General features: G+C 42.4%; 1 protein-coding gene across 1 annotated transcript in view; it reads right to left on the bottom strand.

Annotated features, from left to right (window-relative positions):
- The window catches only part of large1 (LARGE xylosyl- and glucuronyltransferase 1), a 209806-nt gene that overhangs the window by 46995 nt on the left and 139505 nt on the right, over positions 1–23306 (bottom strand). Inside the window, exons 9-11 of the mRNA XM_080050759.1 lie at positions 14256–14381; positions 9880–10035; positions 1531–1694 (exon numbers count right to left, since the gene is read on the bottom strand). Coding sequence (XP_079906885.1) covers positions 1531–1694; positions 9880–10035; positions 14256–14381 — 446 coding nt within the window. The remainder of the gene's footprint in view (positions 1–1530; positions 1695–9879; positions 10036–14255; positions 14382–23306) is intronic.

Raw genomic sequence — 23306 nt, 5'->3', positions numbered from 1 at the left:
GTGTATGTCCTTAAAGGCTGTAACATACTCCGCGAGAAGAAAGAACAAAGTTCTCGGTGACAGAGCTGCGAGAAGAAAATGACGTCATTTTCTTCTCTCAGCTCGTTTAGCTGTTCTCGCAGCTTGTTCTCGACACATCACTCGGGCCGAACTTTCTTCTCGCAGCTTGTCCGAGAACTACTGTGTGATTGGTCAGTTTGAAGTCAATGATGGTAAATGGTAAATGGACTTGTATAGCGCTATATCTCCGTTTATCACAGACTCAAAGCGCTTTACATTGTTTTTGTACACATTCACCCAGTCACACACACATTCATACACCGATAGCAGCAGCTACCACGCAGGGTAGGCTTAGCACTAGGGTGCTAAGCTAACTAAGCTAACTGTCGGGAGCAATTCGGGGTTCAGTGTCTTGCCCAGGGACACTTCGACATGTGGCGGGGAGACGGGGGATCGAACCTCCGACCCTGCACACCAGAGGCGAACTCCCTACCCACTTCGCCACTGCCGCCCCTAAATGAGGAAAGCGAAGTGAAATCAGCTGGCGCTACTGAGTCAAATTTCCATGGTAACAATGCGCCGCGGTGAGGAGTTCGGCAGTTGAGTTCTCGTGAAGTATGTAATGTCAGACCAGAAAGAACTTCTCGCAGCTCTGTCACCGAGAACTTTCTTCTTTCTTCTCGCGGAGTATGTAACAGTCTTAAGACTTTTAAGTAATCACAGGTGATTGGTGGGAGTGTAACTGCCACACAAGTTTGGTGTCAATTGGGCAAAAAATGTGGGAGGAGATGTAAAAAGACAGTTTTGCAGTTTTTACGATTTTGCGAAAAAAACTATCCTATCGCAAATAAGCGTATCAAAATTCTTTTAAATAACTTTTTTCCGTGTGCGTCTGTAGATGTTCTGTGCAAAGTTTGGTGCAAGATTGTGCAAAAATTGTGGGAGCTGAAATGAAAAGTCCATTTTGAAGATTTTGCGAAAAATCGATATATACGCAAATGTTAATTGTGGGATGTTCGGTGTGGGAGTTATAGCCCCAAACGCGTTTTCCTTGGTGTAGCGATACCTAGTGGCCGGCATTTCTGAATTTTCTTGTCTGCGTACCAAGCACGGACATGGATCTAATCATCCAATGGCATGTCCCTACCCTTTATGGTTTGGGCTGTGGATGCAGTTTTAGGGGACCAAAAATAATAATCATAATAATAAGAATCCTTACAAAAACAATAGGGTTCCCTGGGAACCGCGTTGCTCTGCAAAACACGGTCCCAGCTCCTGCTCGGCATTGGCCCCCTAATAATAAATAGTTGTAAAGAAGAACAAATTGGGGTCCCACCCCACACCACAATGTGGCCCAACAAACCCATCCCGAAAGCAGTAAACCTAGGGAAAACACTGCCACCTGTTCAATGTTACATCTGTATATAGTTACATGCATATTATTAGATTTTATAGTTACATGCATATTATTAGATTTTATATATATATATTTTAGCAGACTGTTCTGTTAATGTGGATGCAGAGCAGTACCTGTCCATTGATAGCTGGGCAACAAGAGTGACGTCAGTGTTGTCAGAGCTGGGTTCATACTCATAGTGCAGGAAGTACAGGTGTGTTCGGTGGACTGTGAATCGCTCTCGACGAAACTCATAGCAAGGATCATCTTCGTCCAGCTCAGATAGAGTTTTTTGGAGCTGCAGGCAGAGATTAAGACATAAAGAGATTAAGATAATTTATGGAGCAGAAGGTTAACATCACCGTTTCTGTGAGAAAAAAACGAGCTGTGCAAACCCAGCTCCGACACTATTTCAACAACCCCTGCCTGGGAATTCCAAACAGGCAAATGCCATTAGTAAGTCTATTGGTGTTTTCATTGCTGCTGATCTATGGCCATGCTCCGTTGTTGAGAACACAGGTTTTAAACATATGATGAAGGTAAGCTGACTCTAATCTTAAATCAATTATGTAATATACTGCACAATACTTGATACCTGAATATTATTGACTGACTGAATTAACTGAATATAATATTTATTCATTATGAATACCTTGTATGACTGTTTATATTTAACATACTAGTGTTTCAGTAGGCCTATATTTATGCTGTTTAATGAATGCCAAATTAAGTTTTGTTGTATCTAAATGCAATGAAAATAAAGTATATTTTATTATTTTCTAAGGTGATTGAGCCACGGTATGTAGTTCCTTCTCCTCCACACTTCAGCCAGAAAGTCAAACCAGCTCTGCATGAAGGAAATAAATCTGCTTTGGTCCACCACCTGTCCAATGCATCTACTTTAACACTCACGACTGATGGGTGAACATCCAGAGCTACAAAGAGCTACTTAATAGTGACTGCCCATCACATCACCTCTGAATGGGACATGGTAAGACATGTTTTGGAGTGGGTCCAGGAACTACATTTCCTGTCACAACAGACAATGCTAAAAATATTGTAAATGCAGTCAGTGAAGCAGGACTGGGTCCCCACATTGGATGTTTTGCACATACAAGCAACAGGACTCAGCCAGGTGTCCAGAGTGCTAGGGGGAGTCAGAAAGGTTATGTCTTTTTTCATCATAGCACAACAGCTGTACACATACTGGAGACAAAACAGGAGATGCTTGGTATACCAAAACACACCCTGATCCATGATCACCTTGAGCAGCAAGCAGTTCTGTACTCTGCGCTGACCAAGAAGGCCCTCAAGAAGAACAAATACATTAACTCGGAGAAAGAGAGAGAGAGAGAGAGAAGGTTAGGACCGTTACTTTGTGTAGCCTATTTTCAAAGAGTTTTTATTTGATCTAAGTAAAAGACCCAACCTATTAGTGTAGACGTGTCAGATGCATGAATCGACACATTTATTGTGATTTCTTATTCTTCTTCTGCAGCTGCAGTTGGTGCTGAAAATAAATTGCTGACATCGGCCTCTTTGTAGTCAACCCCGAGAATTCCATCCCCCACCTACTCCAGCTAATTCATTCTTTTGGCGAAGTCTCGGGTTACACCATAAACTGGCAAAAAAGTGAACTCTTGTCTTTAACAGCAGATCTGGACCCAACATTCCTAGCCAATACGCAGTTTAAAACAAATCTGGTCAGTATAAAGTATCTGGGCATTAAATTATCTAAAAACCCAAAGACACTTTTTAAGTTAAATTTTACGGAAAGGTTGAACAAACTAAAGGAGAACATAGAGAAATGGAGAACATTACCGATCTCCCTTATTGGCCGTGTGAACGCAGTAAAGATGGTCTCCCTGCCGAGATTCCTGTTTCTATTTCAGAATGTGCCAATTTATATCCCTAAATCTTACTTTAAGTCAATTGATTCTATTATAATGCCTTTCATTTGGGATATAAAAAACATAGGATCTCAAAAGCCCACCTTCAGAAATCCAGGGAGCATGGCGGACTGGGGTTACCATGTTTTTTACATTATTACTGGGCTGCCAATGCTAGAGTCATGGTGTATTGGCAATTTACATATGAAAAAGACGCTAGAACTGATCTGCCCCCCTGTTTGGCCATTGAAAAAAGCTTGGCCCCAAAAACTTCTCTTACTGCCCTCCTTTTCTCTTCTCCCAGACCGCCTGCCTCCTTTAGAGGAGACCACTTTATCCTGTCCAACGGTCAGAGAATTTGGAACCAAATTAGGAAGGCCTGTGAACTACCGAGCACGACCATACATGCCCCAATCTGGCATAATCATGCCTTCCCCCCATCGTTCACAGATTCAGCATTCAGAGATTGGAGCCGGAAGGGAATAGTAGAGGACCTTTATATAAATGGTCACTTTGCTTCATTTGATCAGCTAGTATCAAAGTTTTCACTGTCAAAAGCCCAATTCTTCAGGTATCTGCATCTGTGTATGTATTGTATGTGTCTACTTATTCTGTTTTTTGTCCGTATGTGATTTTTTTTCTAAAAACCATTCAAATAAAACAAAAGGTTAAATTCCCATTACCCAGTACAAATGCATCTTACAACCTTAATGATCATTCATTTGAATAGGAAAGAGTATGTGTGCTTATAGAAGTTATGTCAGGTTTTAATGGATTGGATTTATATAGCACTTTTCAAGTGTTTTTTGTTTTTTTTGTTTTCACAAAATGGCAGGCAAGAACCTAGTTGCAAGACACATGGAAACAGTTCAGGTTCACAAAAGGCTTTTAATAAGATGAAGATGACAAACCAGGTAAACGGTGAGGCAAACAAGTCAAGGGGAGCAGGCAAAAGGGAGAGTCCAAGGTCCAAAAATACAGATCAAAACGGGAACAGGCAGGAAGGATCAAAATTATGTGGAACGCTGGAGAGCTAGGATAGACACAAGACATCTGACAATCTGGCCAGGAACTGAGGGGAATTAACTAATATACACTCAACAAAAATATAAACGCAACACTTTTGTTTTTGCTCCCATTTTTCATGAGATGGACTTAAAGATCTAAAATTCATTCCAGATACACAATTGTACCATTTCTCTCAAACATTGTTCACAAATCTGTCTAAATGTGTGATAGTGAGCACTTCTGCTTTGCTGAGATAATCCATCCCACCTCACAGGTGTGCCACATCAAGATGCTGATCTGACATCATGATTAGTGCACAGGTGTGCCTTAGACTGTCCACAATAAAAGGCCACCCTGAAATGTGCAGTTTTGTCTCACAGCAAAATGCCACAGATGCCACAAGCATTGAGGGAGCGTGCAATTGGCATGCTGACAGCAGGAATGTCAACCAGATCTGTTGCTCGTGCATTGAATGTTCATTTCTCCACCATAAGCAACTTCGCACAGCCATTGAAGAGGAGTGGACCAACATTCCACAGGCCACAATTGACAATCTGATAAACTCTATGCGAAGAAGATGTGTTGCACTGCATGAGGCAAATGGTGGTCACACCAGATACTGACTGGTTCTGAGTCCCCAGACCCCCAATAAAGCAAAAAAATGCACATTTCAGAGTGGCCTTTTATTGTGGACAGTCTAAGGCACACTTGTGCACTAATCATGATGTCAGATCAGCATCTTGATGTGGCACACCTGTGAGGTGGGATGGATTATCTCAGCAAAGCAGAAGTGCTCACTATCACACATTTAGACAGATTTGTGAACAATGTTTGAGAGAAATGGTACAATTGTGTATCTGGAATGAATTTTAGATCTTTAAGTCCATCTCATGAAAAATGGGAGCAAAAACAAAAGTGCATTTATATTTTTGTTGAGTATATATACACTGAGGGGCTGATTAACAGATGGGGAGCAGGTGAGTATGGGCAGGCCAGGTGAATATAATTAACAGGGAGTGCAAAGCAGGAGGGAGTGGCCGGGTCTGAAATGACATGAGAGTTAGAAAGGAAACCTGGAAAACAGACATGAAAACAAACTAAATACTGGCTGAAGTTGTGACAGAACCCCCCCCCCCCCTAAAGGTCGACTACCAGGCGACCTTTAACTGGAACTAATAAAAAGTCAAACCCAAACAGGGTGGGTGGAGGAAAGAAAAAAAAATGGACCGGGGCAGAGCACGGGGTGACGGACTGGCCTGGGAGCTGGAGTGGGGCAGTGCACGGGGTGACGGGCTGGCCAGGGAACAGGAGTGGGGCAGAATGGAGGGGTGTCAGGCGGGCGGCCAGAAAAGGGCCCCAGGGCATGGCAGGGAGCTTCAGGCGGACGGCCTGGGAGGCAAGCAGGGACACGGCAGGGAGCTTCAGGTGGACGGCCTGGTAGGTGAGGGCTCAGTCCCTCTGGAGGCCTGCAGCGACGAAGATGAAGGTGAGGAACCCTTTCCGGAGGCCGGCCTCGGCGAGGACGAGGACGATGGAATCCTTCTGGAAGCCGGCGAAGGCGATAAACCCCTTCTGGAGGTCGACGGCGACAAAGACGAAGGCACCCTGCTGGAGGCAGGCAGCGGCGACGACCCACAGGTAGCCGGCATCGGCGAAGAAGAACCCCCGCAGGAGGCCGGTGGCGGCGAATATGAAGGTGAGGGAACCCTTCTGGAGGCCGGCAAAGACGAAGGCACCCTTCTGAAGGCCGGCATAACAACTGACAAATACCAAAGACTCACTGTTAACTAATTACTTATTGCAGCCCTATTTGCATAGATTTTGAGCCCCATGCTGGTGTATTAGTGCAGGTGTTTGTTGTGAGGCAGGTAATGCAGTAATTATTCAGTAATAATAATAATATATATTTTTTTTAAGATATTTTTTGGGCATTTTTATGCTTTATTGATAGTGCAGAGAGACAGAGGTGAAATGGGGCAGAGACGGGAGTGACATGCAGAGAACGACCGCGGGTGGGAATCGAACCCGGGTCTGCTGCTGGGCCCGGCCCGGGAGGGGGACGCCTTACCAACTGAGCTAAAGGCGCCCCCAGTAATAATAATCTTTAACATTTTGTCTGACACCTTTTATGTTTAAATGTAAGGCTTCACTCGTGCTACAATACATTAAGTATTATGTTATTTAGTCAACATATCTAAATGTGGGGGCTTTCCCAAGTAAATATTTATTTATATGGCTTTAATTAAATCGGCATACTGTATACATCCGCCACAGGTTGCCACCCCTTAAAATCTCCTGCCACCCTCTTGCCACCCCATGAATATTTTTCTAGATCCGCCCCTGCTCTCTATGCTTCTTTATTTACTGTTTTTTACCCCCGCTTTTAATGTGTCCCCTCCAATGTTGAAATGAAACATAGCCCTTCATTAATTAATTAAAATGTGTTAATTACACATTACTGGATGCAGACCAATACATTTAAAATGTAAAGACGCAACCTGGCCATTGAAATTATTTCAGGTTTTAAATTTTTTTTTCCTTCGGCAGCCCTCGGTCCAATGTTGGGTTCCTAAATTGGCCCTCAGCTATCGAAAGTTTGAAAACCCCTGGTCTAGACCCAACCTCCTTGCAGGCTGACGAAAGGACCTCCGCTCTCTCCACACAGTCTACCGCATACTTAAAGTAATTCTTTAGGCAGGTGAGAATATACGTTACCTCCCTCAACTCCAGTGCAAAGTGTGTGTCTGCTGGGTTCATTTTTGGCCAGATTGTACCGTCAGGTTTTCACAAAATGGCAAGGAAGAACCCAGTTGCACGACACATGGAAACAGTTCAGGTTCACAAAAGGCTTTTAATGAGATGAAGATGACAAACCAGGTAAACGGTGAGGCAAACAAGTCCAGGGGAGCAGGCAAAAGGGAGAGTCCAAGGTCCAAAAATAAAGATCAAAACGGGAACAGGCAGGAAGGATCAAAATGATGTGGAACGCTGGAGAGCTAGGATAGACACAAGACATCTGACAATCTGGCCAGGAACTGAGGGGAATGAACTAATATATATATACTGAGGGGCTAATTAACAGATGGGGAGCAGGAAAACAGACATATGAAAACAAACTAAATACTGGCTAAAGTTGTGACAAGTTAGGATGAATCTGCTTGGAACAAAGAGTTGGCAAACCGTTCAGCATCAGCCGGAAAATCAAACGACTTTGTCGTGTTGTTGTAGTCGACCTGGAGCTTGGCTGGAAAACGCAGAGAACACTTAGCGCCCGCTTCGGTTAGCCGTTTCCTCACGCTGTTAAAGGCCTGTCGCTGTGATGTAAACTCTGGCGTGTAGTCTGGAAATATGGAGACCCTCTCACCGTGGTAGCATGGGTGCTTGTTGACGACTTAGCCGTAGTATGTTGAAAACGTCCCGATCATTGTGGACCTTGGCGATGATGACCTGCGGCCGCTCGTTAGGCTGCGGCTTTGGCCTCAGGCTACGGTGGGCTCGGTCAATTTTCACGGGCCTGCTGAAGTTGTCTTGGCCGAGTAGCTCCGTAATCAACTTTGAAACAAAGTCAGTAGGGCTGCCCTTCTCCTCACCTTCTTTAATGCCCACGATTCTGACGTTGAGTCGGCGGGAGCAGCCCTCCAGTTCATTCACTTTAGCTTTGAGGAGACCATTAGCCACCTGTGGCTCTTTGCTTCCAGTGTTGTGTTGCGGCCACCCGCAGCTGACAGGGCCTTGTCGAAATCCCAAAAGCGAGCTTCATTTCCGTGGTGTTTCTTTTGAAGCGAGGACAAGGAGCCTTCAATTAAAGCTCCCATATTATACACTTTTCGGTTCTATTATACACCATATTATATGGTCTTAGTGGTCCCTAATACGTTTTTCTTCAATTGTTTGCTGAAAAAAACTTTCAGATCATTTATTGTACTATGCTGATGTTCAGCTAATCTCACAATGGCCTATTTTTTAAAAAGAGCTGCAGCTCCCCTCGTAAATATACAATCTTTGAGCTCCCTCCACCCCCTGTCCGGAAGCGAAGCCAGATACGCCTCGCCCTCTGTCTGTTTGTAAACAATGATGATGTATAGCCTGTTAGCAGAGTTAGGTTTAGCCTACCCATGAGAAGAACCAAGTCTAGTGCTAGTAACGCACTTTGAACAGTTTGACATGACTTATTGACCTTGTCTACATGAAAGACTATGTTCATACAGATGCACTGACAGCCACACGCTAATGGAAACGGCATGTTCACAATAAAAATGCTGCAAAAGATGGTGGCTACTGCGAAGCTAGCTCGGGAGCTAGCTGCTAACAATACCACTAAAATCAGTGAAAAAATTATCTTCAAAGTCAGACTTCTTCAGTATAACTTCCAATCCTTTGTCCTGTTAAAAACGAGGCATTTCCAGACTGGTGTGGGGAATAGAAATATGTTTTTATGAGCAAAAGCTGAATGCTTGTCCCAAAGCTAATAGCTATACACCAGTCGAGCAAAAATACCAATAAAAACATTTATTTCAGTTTCACTGTTTGAAAAAAAGCACAAGTAGCTTCCTATCCATTGTGTTATTAAAAACGAGGCTGCTGTGGTTAGGATAAATTAGTAGATTATGCAACACTCATCATGTTTTGCCATACTACAGGCATCTTGTCGCTTAGCAACAAGCAAACAACATGGGGGTGAAGGAATATTTTTCGAGAGGATATCGGGGCCGTGGACCAATAAGAAATAGGGGGGTGGACTGCACAGTGGAAGCTTCTGGCTTTCCAGTTTTTGACGTCAGAAACGGGGAGAATTCTGACTGGAGTATATTGGGTGGAGAGGTGGAGGGTTTCAGAAAAGGGGAGAGTGAGAAAAGGAGAGAGCTTTCTTTTTTTGATACTTTGGCAGTCTGTAGGCACACCGTAGACCCATAATTATGTTCAAAAACATCGGAAAAGTGCATTTGCACAATATGGGAGCTTTAAGTCGAGGCGGCCCTCCAGGGAAGTCTTTAAGCCATTCACGAGAGTTGTGACTTTAGGAGATGGCATGCAGCACTCGGAAAACAAGTCTACACCATTACTGCGCACGAGCGCCCCCTCCATTTTTTTTTTTTTACATAAATCAGATTTTTTTCGCCCTGCAATTTTACTAGCCTAATTGTGTCTGGAAAATTCCTTAATATCAGTGTTTCTGACAGCAATAGTGAATTTTCAATTCAGAGATACTGTGATATTTCATCAAGTTCTAAGATTTCATTGTGAAGGTGTTGTGCAAATTATTTCTATTTCTATCAGCCCACCTTAATCTGACTGGCTAGATCCGGGCCCGTTTTGGGCTCTATTAGTTACTCCCCTTAATTACGTCACCATAAATGTGTGTTTTAAGTAGGAGAACCCTTCAGCTTTGCTGTAATAAGTACAGGTACAGAAGGTAATTCCTGACAACTGCAATAACCTACAATGACTCCCTTTATATGTCTGGAATCAATCAATCAATCAATCAATCAATCAATCAATCTACTGTATATATCTTTCCATCACCATCCTTCATTTCTTCAGCAATAAATTGACACCATATCCATAAGCCACAGAAGCACCACCTACATTCTCACTGTTGTGGTCGGCCTTGCTTGGACAGCCAAAGAGCTCTCGCCGTAACAGGTTCCCATCATACTCCAGAAAGGTCAGATAGAGATTCCGAAAAAACTCCACATGTTTGTTCTTCACACGTAATTTCTTGGGAGAATTCCAGTGGATCACCTGGTCAGAAGAACAACAAGGAGGAAAACAGGAAGGTGGGTTATCAGGGCACATGGTTTTGATCATGTTAATGTAAATCTGTAAACCAGTTTAATTCCATCAAGTATTCAACTGCCCGGTCCTGGGATTTAAAGATCGGCTATGATTGAATTTCTATATGACTGTACTTTTAAAATTTTGATGTCCCATCAAGGCACTTTTCTCTGCCACAGTTTTAAGTTCCCCATCACACTATGGGTCCGTGAAAAGACCCATAAAAGTTGTTTCCTCCGATCTTTTCCTTTCCTTTATCTCAATTTTTCTTGGCACATCTATTTCCTTTGTTAATATTTACTTCATGTTTGTGTTTGATAGGCACTAGTAGTATTCACGTTAACTTTATACTGAACTTTAACGTAGTATGCAGTCTGAATATTAACCCCTGTAGCCTACGTCTCGTCCGGTCCACTTGGGAAGGGGCCACTACCACTTGCCAGGCCACCTGAATGATGTGTGAGGGTCCTGGCTGGGCAGCCCTAACAGCCGCCCAGAAAAACTGTGGTTTAAGGCTGAAATGATAACCGGGGATTCCAGCGCGTTAACGTTTCTTACTTAAGGCTTATTAGGGCTTTGATGCAAATGATGAAATCTAAAAATGACGGTGGCAGTGGTTGTGCGTAAAGCGACAGCGCAGTTGGCCATCTTTCCTCAGCACCCCAGCAAAACAGCTACAGTAAAATTTGATCGCTCTGCCGATTTATGCCTCTGACACGTTGACTCGCAACATAATGAGTCGAGCCTTTGAATGCATTGCTAGGGATGAACTCTTTGGCCATTTTCCTCTCGACACACAGCGTTCTTTCTCCCAGCGCACAAACGCATGTCCCGGCCGTTTCTGAGTGCACAGCCAGTGTTCCACCCGGAAAAAAAAGAAAACAAAGCATTTATTCACATGGCCAGTTTGTATCAAAATCAAATGCTTTGGAATTATAATCTGTCAGTGATTTGCAAGTCAAAATATGAGGGAGAACACGAGACTTGTGCGTCTTGGCACTGCGTTGGGAATTGGAATGGCCTTGTTGGCTGCGCGGGTGGTAAATGAATGGAAAGATGAGGACAGAAGATGGAGATTATTTTTATGGTAGGATACCGTATGCTATCCGATGTAATTTATTAACTCAATCCCAAAACTCACGGTTACGGGAGGGCTGTAAAATAAAACCAAAAGTGGAGGAAGCCTGGAGCAGCCGCAGTTGGACTGCTTGGTCCAGGACTTCCTCCTCCTACACTATGCCCCGAACCCCCTAACTAAAACCAAAACAACAGATAAACTAACTAAAAGCCCCCCATTAAATAAGATATGAACATAAACCAAAATAGTTTGCAATAATAGCAACCTACTCCTCCAACTTCCCCAATGGACAACCTGCCAGAGGAAGGTGTAGCAGCTACGCTCAAAACCCTGTCAGATACAGCAACGTCATCATCCAAGGCTTGGTGTCTTGTCATCGCACATAGGCCTACTAAAAACCCCCAGGATATTCCTGAGCCAACCTATCATTACCCTCTGTAACCATAGGAACCACTGTCACTTCAGGCATGACCAACACCTTACCGCCAGCCAAATCGTTTCCCAAAAGAAGAGACACGCCTTCAACCATAAAACAGGGACGAACACTGTCAACCACCGGACCGGAGACCAAATCTGACTCAAGGTACACTGTATGTAACGGCGCCCCCATGCACTGCCTCCCAAACCCCTGGAAAATGACACCATATCAGACTCACTAGACATGGGCAAGACATCACTTAGAATGAATGACTGAGACACGGCTGTGTCCCTCAAAATAGTCACAGGTACTTTATCCCTGTACCGAGTTAAAGACACAGCGCCCCTCCTCAAAAATGGTGCATAGATGTCTAGCTCCGACTCCCTAGACTCAGGAGCCACCTCCGACACAGGTTTAGACGTTTTAACAAAAACACTGACTTCACGGGTTTCTTTTCTCCCTTTAAAGCATACCAATTGGCGACCATGTGCCCAGGCTTATTACAATAGAAACACACTGGACGCTCCCTCGTACTCTGGTGGACTTCTCCTCTGCCCAACTAGAAGTGCTGATTTTACACGACTGGACAGAGACACCATCATTGCTCTCAACATGTTTTTCTTTCGTCACCGTTTTCTCAAATGTGGGCTTAAGCGTAAGCACATATTCATCAGCAAAGACCGCAGCGCTGGACAACTTAACAGCCTTTTGCTCATTAAGATAAGTGGCGACCCCTTCAGGCAAGCAGTTTTTAAACTCTTCTACCAGCACCAAGGCTCTAATATTCTCGTAAGTTTTAACCCCCTGCGATGAACACCAATGATCAAATAATATCTCCTTCTCCCGAGCAAATTCGACATAAGCTTGAGACTCCTGCTTATTATGCTTACGGAACTTTTGGCGATATGCCTCCGGCACAAGCTCATATGCTTTCAAAACTTTGTCTTAACTTTGTCAAAATCCAGAATGTCCTCAGGTGACAATGCCGCATAAACACCCCACTCCGTGCCTTACCAGTGAATACACACTGCAACAGCACCGTCCACACATCCCTAGGCCACTTCAAAGTAGCTGCGACATGCTCAAAGAGAATAAAAAACGTATTCACCTCCTTCTCAGAGAAGCTGCGGCCATTTCCACCTCCTTCAACAGCATTGCATGATTTGTCTCCTCCTAAAACCTTCTCACCTCAAAATGGCAAGTGATCTCTTTCACTCCGAGCTCTTTCTCTTTCACTTCTTGCTTATGCAATTCTACCTCAAGCTCCTTCATTCTTAACTGCTCGCTAAAGCCTGCCTCCTCAGCCTTATGAGGGGTAACTGCGTCCGGCGCTGCCAACACTCCCCGCTCAACCAAAACAGAAAACAGCTGATCCCTAAGTAGCCTCTTGCCTTGCTTATTCACAGTGACGTCATATCTTTCCACAATGAGTTTCAGGTGCTCTACTGTGCACCCATCCAGTTTCTCAGTGGTTGGGCCACCCACAAAATCTTCCAGATCAAACTCCATTGCACTTTAGAAAAACCACAACACTCAAACGCTACACTTAATACAGCGCCCCACACACAAGGACAACGTGTTTAGTACCCACAAAACACCACTGCAAGTGACGAAGAAGCAACCCCAGCACTCCCGCCTATGTAATCCCCAACGGCACGACGCAGAACAGTAAATAAACGCATTCACCAAACGCACGTGCACTAAACAAACTTTTGACGAGTCCCCAATATGTTACAGCCGACCATACCTGGCTCTTTAATCTGCCCAATAACAAATAAAAACACACACAAGACCCAGAATAAACGCTTAAACAATAATATTAATTTATTAACTCAATCTCAAAACTCAAGGTTACTGAAGGGCTGTAAAACAAAAACAAAAGTGGAGGAAGCCTGGAGCAGCCGCAGTTGGACTGCTTGGTCCTGGACTTCCTCCTCCTAAACTATGCCCCGAACTCCCTAACTAAAACCAAAACAACAGATAAACTAACCAACAGCCCCCCATTACATAAGCTACGAACGTAATGGGGGCCAAAACTGCGTCGGTAGAGAGCCTGCACGGCACACAGGCCATGCCTCAAGTAGGCAACCGACACTTGAGAGAGGAGAGGAGGAGGGAACAGGAGAGAAGAACAGAAGGTGGGAACGCGTAACATTCCTCGAGAGGCTATTAATTCAGAGCTTATAGGCTTCAGCAGTCTCTGCGTAGAAAGACACTATTTTACCATACAGCTGTGATCAATGTGGGGCAACCTACTAGTGTTTCATGTGCCGGTGCCTTTAAAAAAAATGTTTTACCTTAACTTATTCAAGCATCGCACACACTAATGGATGGACATTGGTACCCTTTTATTTGGCTCTCTACCATGTAATATTCATGTATGGTTAAAACAAAAGCCATCAAACCTTTATTTTAACAGATTTTTAACAATCTGTTAAAATAATTGTTATGTTTATTTATATTTCAAGGTGACCTTGGGAACCCTATGCAAACATGATATACCTACTGGGAACTACGTGTTGAAATCCGTAAAAGCATTATTTTTTTTCAAAGTTAACACAATCCATAATGCTATGCCTCTAGCTAAAGTAGTACAAAACTTGTGTCACTGTAAGTGTGGGTTTGACTTGAGACTTGTGATTAATGCATGTGAGATCTTGGATGTGTGCAGTGACTGATTTGGGGGCTCACCTTGAGGTCTGACACATCTTTGTAGCACTTCTCAGAACGGGTGTGGTCGGACAGCTGGACGTTCCAGAAGCAGGGCAGCTGGTGAACCAGAAATGGGTTCTGTTTGATCACAGCGTTGAAGATGTCCTACACACACACACACACACACACACACACACACACACGCACACATTATTTTTCTTCATCAACGGGCCTGCAACACAGTCAAGCTGACCCTGCTACAATTATGTTCGATGAATACACAAAGCTATAATAAATCTCACTCTGCTTTTCTGCATTGTTGTTCAATATATATTGTACGCTTGTTGGGGACTTCCTGTTTGTGGCTGCATAGAGTAGAAGCAAGACCAGTGTCACCAAGTCTCACGCTTTGGCCGTGAGACACACGCATATCAACCAGGAGTGTTACTGGAGTGTGGAGGAGACTGTGCCAGGAAGACTGAGAGACACCATCCGTCCGAAATGTAAGTAGTCCTATTTTAAAAATAATTCTGTCCGTTTGTTAGTTCAATGTCTGTAATGTGCTTTATTTTATCCCTCCTATAATAACCAACACCGACTGAAATGAGAGAATGCGGGTTTAGTCGTTAGCATTAGCGCCCGCTAGCTTTACCGTTAGCTTTATGCTAACGGTTAGAGCTGTGAGTCTTTTGCAGTGACTGTTATTTGGCTCTTTTGTGAGCTCACGTTAGTCCTGCCGTGACAGCCCCTGTGTGAAAAACAGACGGTGAAACTGTAGGGTGTGTTGGAAACTGAAGAGTATTTTTTTTAATAGCTTCATCCTGCTACCTGCTAGCTGTCTGATTGTATAGCTCAAGTACACACCGCAATAAGTCTGCGGACAGTGTGTAGTGCAAGCAGCAGTAGGCCTATTACATGATCTCCAGTGTAATGTACACATAGACATGAATACTGTAAGTTGTCTCTGCTGGTGTTTGTTTCCTGTCCATTATATTTCAAAAAGCACACAGTATCACTCAGAACTTGTTGCTTATTGAGCCAGGGCTATACTGAATTTGTTGTAGCTTTGCCATAACAGATGTATGATGTAGGCCTATACATGTCAGCTAGGCTACATGATGTAACATTGAATGTGCGATGTTTTACAGGTGTCTGAGTGACCTGATTGAGCCGGATGGAGCCACCAAGACTGTCACACTATCCGTTCCTTCAGAGGAGGATGTGTACACTGGGTGGGACAGGTGGTCTTCTTCAGGGCCCAACAACAACTGGACAGTTACATAAAAGTTATGGCTTTGCTTCTGTTTGATATGTACACTTCATATTTTCATTCCACTGGCTATGAATAAACTGCTTTATTTTTAAGGATGTTTTTGGTCTTTTTAAAATGTAATGATACTGTTTTATCAAAGAAAATCTTCAGCGAGATGAAAATGTGAGTTTCAAGTAATCCTTTACTACAGGTAGCAAACAGTGACAGTAAGCAACACAATACATTTTTTAACGGTAAAACTTTATTATGAATGAGTGATCACAATACAAATGATACATTATCTACTAGATATTGAAATGTTGTCAGATAATTTGCAGCTCTGACAAACCTAAAGCATAATTATTTCAACCATACATTTTACAAAAGATAATGCCTTTCCAGTCAATCTTGACATGATTCAGGATACATTCTTTTCCATTATGGTTACTGTACATTTTTACATGTCAACTCGGTATCGGTTCACAACCAAAGCTTTTTCACTCCACTGGGCTGTAGATCATTCCACAGACCTGTAAAGACAAATGTAAAACAGGGTGTATGTTACCAGTTTAGAGAGTTTATGCATAAATACTTAGCTCAAATTATGTTATTGACTGTGACATAATTAAACAGTATTTACCTGAGGATAATGTCAGGGAAATCAGAAATCTTGATGCCATTTTCACAGTTTTCAGCTCAGACTCCTGTCTGAACAGATTCAGTTGTACATCTTTTAGTTTAGAACTGGTTAGTGTGCCGATATTTGTGGTAGAAATTAAGCTAAACATGTTTACATGGTCTCCATGCTGCATTGGCCAAAAGTAAACAAAACTGACAGCTGGGCGTGTGCCATGCCCATGTAGGTAGGTATAGAGTAAATGAGCAGGGCGGTGCATGCACACCCATGTAGATCTGACCAGTCAGAGCAGACTAGTATTTTTGCGAAGGGGGGTAAGATGTCAAAACCAACCTTTTGAGATAGAGGGCAGAGAAGGCTGGAAAAGGCGATGAAGAAATGGGAAATGGTAGAAAACTATTGGGTTTTTTGAACAATAAACCATGAAAACCTTTTCTAGTAGACCTTGGAAATACACCTTTAAAACCGAGATTTAGCATAATATGTCCCCTTTAAACATGCTCCCTTAGCGCTTACAAACCAACACATTTTTCTAAAAATCGTCAAAATTAGATGGGGGAGAAAAAAAAGAATAAATAATATAAAATATTTAAAAATAATGTGCTAAATGAGGTTATAATCCTGCTTCCTTTAAGCATGGATAGTAGTGACTGAGTGTGCAGTGGAGAGATAAAGATTGAGACATAGAGGAAGGAAGAGATAGCTTTATTTTATAATTTAGTTCAGTTATCACTGGCACCATAAATCCGACTTCCCAGTACAAGTGGAACGCAGACTGACTCCTGCTGTTGGGAGCCGATCAGCTGGTCCAAACAGCTGTATACCACGGAGATGAAAACGAAACTGAAACTTAACTATCGCCTGGCTGGGCTGAATTTGAGTTGGAGCAGCAAAATATAGCCTAAATTAATACAATATGTAGCAGGTTATACAGGTGACAACAAAGTTTAAAATAAATATTAAGGAAACAGATAATATTTGAACACTGCAAAACCATGTCAAATTTTGACCATAATACTGTCCAGCTAAGGCCCAGGACACACACCCCTGGTCTACCTCCGTAGCACTTCTGCATCTGTTACTGCTGCGTCTTTTTCTCTGTTGTCGGTAGGGCTGGGCTAGCCTGGCTGCGCCCGCCTACCTACTTCCGGCCAAATTTCATTTTCCCTTCAGTAGTCAGTCTGGTGACGGATCGTATTAGTGGGATTCTGCTCGAACAAATTTCTGTGTCCAATCAGCGAAGAGAGCGAGCGAGTGGCTGAGAACGATGACGTCGAAGTCGCGCTCCAGTTTCAGTTGCCAGAAGCCGGCTCATGACACACGTGACGACCAAACGTTATGCGATTGGTTGGCTAATCCAGAGTGGCACTGGGCAGATCCAATAGTTTTAAACTTTAACAGACACCCGCCTCCAAGTGAGTGAACGTTTGCCAATTACAGCACTGCCAGACCTTCTGTACAAATGAAATGAAGTATGATGGTCTGGTAGCACCAGGCTAGGGCTGGGCGGCATATTATGATGATTATTTTTTCCGTATTGATCAATATCAATATTAATTAATCACAATAGTTTTCATCAGTTAAACTATACAATGTTGTTTATTAGCATATTTTTGATAAGAGAACATTGAATCATATTTAAATATAAACATTTAACTTCACAAACATGTTTTAACTTCACCTAACAATATAAGATAGCTTGCCTAGTAACCTATAGAAAATAATGGAAATTAAAAAAAAAAGCTTGGACTTCTATCACATTAAACTCCTTTGGCAGGGCTGCATCAAACCTCTTAAATCTTGTAGAGAGGCAAAACCATACATAAAAAGTAAACAAGTGGATCAACAAAGGCCCTGGCACATTTAAGTACTGAACTTTAAAATAGAATAGAATATGAATTACTGATTTAATGTCAGCTAATTTGAAGCGGGGTTTAGGCTGGACGGCGATAGCCGCTGCCAGAATATAGGGTCATAGTCAGTACTCGAGTTGAGGGGGGATGGGGGGGATGGCATCCCCCCTTGGAAATAAAGATCGCAAAAGCATCCCCCTTCTAAATCGGCCATCCCCCCTGTTATTTTATCAATGAATGGAGAAATATCACCACTATTTCAACATTTAGTAACACCTGCGCATACGCTGCCGGCACTCCACTCAGCACTCGATTCTGGCGCTTGCCAGGGTTGGGGAAATGTATTTACATTTGTTCAGCCAATTAAAAAATGTGTATATAATATACCATTACCATTCGTAGCTTCTGATTGGATGGGCACGGCGAGAGCCCGCCTCCAAAATCAATCATCGCATCACCACCTGCTTTCCTGTGGTCAACCGTCAATCACGTCCACAGAGCGCAGTCTCCCCTTTGCAAAGGCAGTTAGTAGGCTACTCGGCGACTTTTCTCACACGTTAACTTGTTCTTTCGGATATTAAATGCTGTGCGCAAAAGCTCATTCACTTCCTACTTTATCCAAACCGACTTACAGAACTTTTTGTTTAGCGTATCGCTTATTTAAGCCTGTAAACAAGCCTAGTGCTGCTTCCGCCTCCAACGATGCTGCTGCTGCAACATCGGGGTCACTGCCTCTTCCCCTCAGCAAGCGCTCCCCCAAAGCCTTCTCTTTTATCGGCTCAGGCTGCCTACTGTACATGTTTTCAGGTTGATGCAAGGGGCGAATTAAAAAAATAACTAAAGGGTGATGTTTATAAAAACGTTTTGTTTTTATTCATCAAACATTTGGAAACAAAACAGCAAGAATGAAATCTCTCACAGGAACAATCAAAGTCGATTGCATATTGCGTTCTACAGGTTTTATTTTTTTATTTCTTTTACATAAATTAGATTTTTCCCTCTTGCAATTTTACTAGTTTTGTCTGGAACATTCCTTAATATCAGTGTTTCTGACAGCACAAGTGGATTTTTAATTGAGAGTTAATGACATCATAATTATCTATTATTTCCTAAGAAAATTTGAAGATTAAATATTTCTGCTTTTCATAGAAGTTGGCAGATGGTTTGTATACTGATGTGGAATGCTTAGCAGTGCTATCATGGAAACCCCCCCATACAATATTGATGTGTCTAAACCTTACATACAGTCCCTGACAAAAGTCTTGTCGCCTATCAATTTTGTAGAAACAACAGCTTATAAACTGACTTTTAATTAATCCATTGGTTTTAAAAAAATGGCTCATATGAAAGCTAAAACCCTCCCAAATTATGTTTAATATACTAAAATAAATTTGCTTCACTACAGAAATATTGATAATTTAATGAACACAGAAAGGTCAGATTTTGGCAGGACAAAAGTAGGCGACAAGACTTTTGTCAGGGACTGTACAGTAACTGTGGCATAAAGCAAGCGCAAAGATCTTGCAAGGGCAAAAAAATTCTGCTCGCGTGCTGCGCACGCGAGCATCTTGGGTAGCCCAGCTTTGCCAACCTATTATACCTATTTGTATCAGCACAACACCTGAATGGAGAGGCTGTTGAATCTTTGCATCTTCACTAAATATTCAGAATATTACAATGGTTTACTGATTTGCTAATATGTCAATAAGGGAGTAGGCCTACTGGCACTCCCCCCACCCCCATTTCAAGCACTGAATATAATATAACAATTATCTCTATCTGTGCTTAAACAATAATCATAAGGGTACACCGTTGGTCTCCCATCATATGCGCTGTCATCAGCACAATTGATCTGTCCCTAAATGTTAAATCCAATCTGTTAACAGAATTTAATTTGCTTTATTGTATAATATTTTAATGCACTGTGCCAGTAAACTTAAAGAACTCCAAAGTGTTTTGCTACAAGTTGTTGTTTAGCCTTGAAGAAGAAACTGCCTAATAAGATTTTGGCACATACAGAGGTATGACGCATTCATGTGCACAGTAGTTTCACCAGTGGCGGCTCCTGACAATAATCTCAGGGGGGGCAATTGTTGCCATGATGGGAAATATGACCCAAAATTAACCTAAATCAGATAGCATATGACAATGTCATATTGCATTTAACAGTTTGTTTTTCCTGTTCATCTGGCATAACCACTCTGGCAACATTAGACAAGCATTGCACTGTACAGTATTTTTGGAAATTAAGTTAGTTAATTTCTTGAATAAAATTATTTTACCTCTAAAATGATTTAATTATCCGGCTGTGGCCATCACAGATAACTTGTCATCTACCAGTGTGCTCCTCAGATAGGCTTCCTTTAAAAGTTAGGAGACAAAAATGGATGCTGGCATAGCATGTGCAACATTAACAGTGCTAATCATCACATTGGTTTGGGTTACTACTGTCTACAGCACTTGGTAGGCGGGTTTATGTCGGACGGTGAAAGCAGCTGTCAGCTAAACGACGATCAACAGCTGATCGCCGTTCAATAGCCGATCAGCTGTTGAACGGCGCTGGCTCGTATATGCAGATTGATGTTTAATGTTTGTTTTACCTTTTCTGAGAGATGATGCATAGGGGTGACACCCAAAGTTATCCATGCGGTCTCTGTGCTGCCATCAGGATGGATAAAAAGCCAGTATACAGTCCATATCATCATGCAGCGGCAGCAGGACAGAGCGTTAGCGCATTAGCATCCTGCTAGCCTCGTTAGCCGTTCAAACGAGCCCCGTGAAAATCCGCGTTTATAAGATCCCCCAATCCATCTTGGTAGATACTTGCTTGATGGTTACATTTTGTCTGGGAAAGACCTAGTCCGAGTCCGATCAAGTAAGTAGCTTGCCAGCCTAGCCTGAGTTGATATAAAGTTGTGTTGGTCTTGAATATGACCGCTCTGGGCTGCATACTGGACATGTGACTGTATCAGTCACTGTAATTGGTTTATTGTTTACTGTACGTATGACGACAACACGTTAGGGCGAGCACCCCCGGAACCCATAGAGATTGCATTGCGAGGCTTGCAGTTTGAAAAAAAAAAGTTTTACATTGATGTCTATGAGAGCGCTGGGGGCGATTTTCAACCAGCCCGACATCGCCCCAGAGTGACGGTACAGAGCACAGACGCTGATTGTACAATGATATTCAGACTTAGATGCAGGTAAAAACTGTATTGAAATCATAAATTATGATTATTAATACAAAAAAAAAAAAAAAAAACATCATTATTATTCATTATTATATTTTCGTTTTTTGCTGATATGGCTCAAGGAGGGCGGCGCCCTATCGCCCTCTATGGGCGAGCCGCCACTGAGTTTCACTCCCCATATTCTGTTATCAGACATTGTATGAAGGATAACACCAGCTGAGATGAATTTCTGGGAATATCTGCCTAATTAAAATGTTTCTGCTTTCGCCAGCAAAACGGGCTGGACACACAAACCGAGTGTATACGCCTACACACTTCTCTTGCATATAATCTCTGTACACTGTTCATTCGATGTATTCAACCATGTATCAAGCCAGGTACATTGTTGATTCCCTTGTATGCTGTTTGCAAGTAAATTTCACCTGCTTTCAAGAAGGCCTGATTCAGTTTCAATTATTCAAATACTTGGGTAAATAATTCTAGTAACAAATGGTCCTTCGAGTTGCCGGATCCAACATCCTCTTCTCTGGACAAGAAGAGCCTGCACGTGAAGACGGGGGAGTCTGGGACTCTCCACAGAAGACCTCCAGCCCGTTGCTACAGGGAGAGGCCGTCAGCAGACTCTACTTGGACGGAGGGGGGGTGACGGAATCCAGAGCCTGAGCGAATCGAGGCTTTCTTGAAATCAGGTGAATATTAACAGCTGATTTTGTTTTATATTTGTTCTTACTTAGAGACGAGTAAGGTAACTACTGGCTTACATAGAGACGAGTAAGGTAACTACTGGCTTACATAGAGACGAGTAAGGTAACTACTGGCTTACATAGAGACGAGTAAGGTAACTACTGGCTTACATAGAGACGAGTAAGGTAACTACTGGCTTACATAGAGTGGTTTGAACAGGGTTCAAGTCCCTGTTCGGGCCCCACGTTGGGGTCTCAACCTGTAGTGTTTGGGAAGATGCACTAGAGACAAACCTATCTCAACCTGTAGTGTTTGAGGAAATACACTCACAACAAATAAAGTCTCAAAGATGGCCATTAGTGTGGGATTCGGCGCATTCCCTTTTATTCAGATGTTGATGTCTGAAAAAACCAAGTCTAGCAGTTATCTTTTGTTTCATGACACTAGGAAGTTAGAATAAAACTGAGAGTTTAATTTATGAAAACAATTGGTTGCGGTTGAAAAAACTACTGTTAGACATCATACGAGTGTTTATGAAGTTTCACTGTTTAGGAAGGACAAAAAGCTGTGATTAGTGTTAAAGGGGGGTCACTAAGAAAAAAAAAACTTTCCACATGATGTTTGCTAAGTGTTTAGTAAGTAAGTAAGTATATAAGTAAAGCTTATTCATTTAGTCTTACTACTAACAGTTTAGGGAGCATCAAATAGAGGGTTCTAGTTTTAAATTGGTGAATTTTGTTAATCAATTGGAGGGAATAGGGGTGTCACCCTGTTTAAATTGATTACTGGGTAATTTAATGTTAGATTTTACATTTTAAAAATTAAATTACTTGTAAAAATGCCTATCAGAGAAAATGAATGTACTGCAAAGTCTTATCAAGACAAAGGAGAAACAAAATGCTTGTCTCCTAAAGATGACCAGAGTTCTGACTAAATTGCTAAACGCTTTAAAGTTTAGAGCTGAATATCTCGCCAATCCAAGCCCCATAGTAAACCTTAAAGATTAAAGGTGCAGTCAATCATTTGAAGTCCCAGCATAAACTTACAAAAAGCATCCTTTTGTGTTCTTTTTATGAAAATGTTCACTAAAAAGAATTATTCAATGCTTTTGATTTGAACTACAAGTTAAAAGGGATTTGTGTGCTGAACAATGTGATCATAATGTGTTATGTAATAGATGAAATGCATGTTTGAAAAGAGAGAAGGAGAGAGCACATGTAAAAATGTGTGTGGGAGACGCAGTCTCTGTGAGGTGAAAAATGGGAGTATCTGAAGGAAAATGTGTGTGTGTGATTCAGTCCCATTCAGAAAAGGGAGGGCCTGACTGCCTGTGTGTGCTTGAATGCTGCCCAAACACAGACAAAAAATGTGAACTGAAGAATGAAATCAAACCTATCCTAAAATGTTGTTGTGCGTTAATTGTGACATCTAGAGCAAGCAAAATGGATAGGATGATATTTTAGAAACAACCCT

This window comes from Ammodytes marinus, assembly GCF_949987685.1.
Source record: "Ammodytes marinus genome assembly, chromosome: 22".
Lineage (NCBI taxonomy): Eukaryota > Metazoa > Chordata > Actinopteri > Uranoscopiformes > Ammodytidae > Ammodytes > Ammodytes marinus.
This window is presented reverse-complemented; position numbering and strand designations above follow the sequence as displayed.